This window comes from Merops nubicus, unplaced genomic scaffold (genome assembly GCF_000691845.1).
Source record: "Merops nubicus isolate BGI_N331 unplaced genomic scaffold, ASM69184v1 scaffold16965, whole genome shotgun sequence".
In the NCBI taxonomy this organism is placed as follows: domain Eukaryota; kingdom Metazoa; phylum Chordata; class Aves; order Coraciiformes; family Meropidae; genus Merops; species Merops nubicus.
This window is the reverse complement of record NW_008611781.1, coordinates 7,313-7,603: the sequence shown is the minus strand read 5'-3', so window position 1 is coordinate 7,603 and position 291 is coordinate 7,313. Positions and strand designations below refer to the sequence as shown.

The 291-nt window shown below is 68.0% G+C and overlaps 1 protein-coding gene across 1 annotated transcript in view; it reads right to left on the bottom strand.

Moving 5' to 3' along the window:
- The window catches only part of LOC103773947 (nebulin-like), a gene marked incomplete at its 5' end in the record, with an annotated part of 7,760 nt that overhangs the window by 957 nt on the left and 6,512 nt on the right, over positions 1-291 (bottom strand). Inside the window, one exon of the mRNA XM_008941330.1 lies at positions 7-85. Coding sequence (XP_008939578.1) covers positions 7-85 — 79 coding nt within the window. The remainder of the gene's footprint in view (positions 1-6; positions 86-291) is intronic.

The following is a 291-nucleotide window of genomic DNA, read 5'->3' as shown; positions in this document are numbered from 1 at the left end:
GAGGGCTCGGATTTCTCCTCGCCGCCGCTGAGGCTGAGGGCGCTGGCGGAGCGGGAGTGCTCCCGGCTGCGGCGCTGCGCTTGCACTGCGGGCGGGGAGGGGACAGGCTCAGGGCGCTGCGGGGACAGGGACAGGGAGAGGGACAAGGACACACACGGGTACAGGGCCAGGGACAGGGATGGGGACAGGGACAGGGATGGGGACAGGGACAGGGACAGTGTTGGGGACTCTGGGGTCACACAGATGGGGACAGAGTTGGGGACTCTGGGTCACAGAGAACCTGGAAGGACA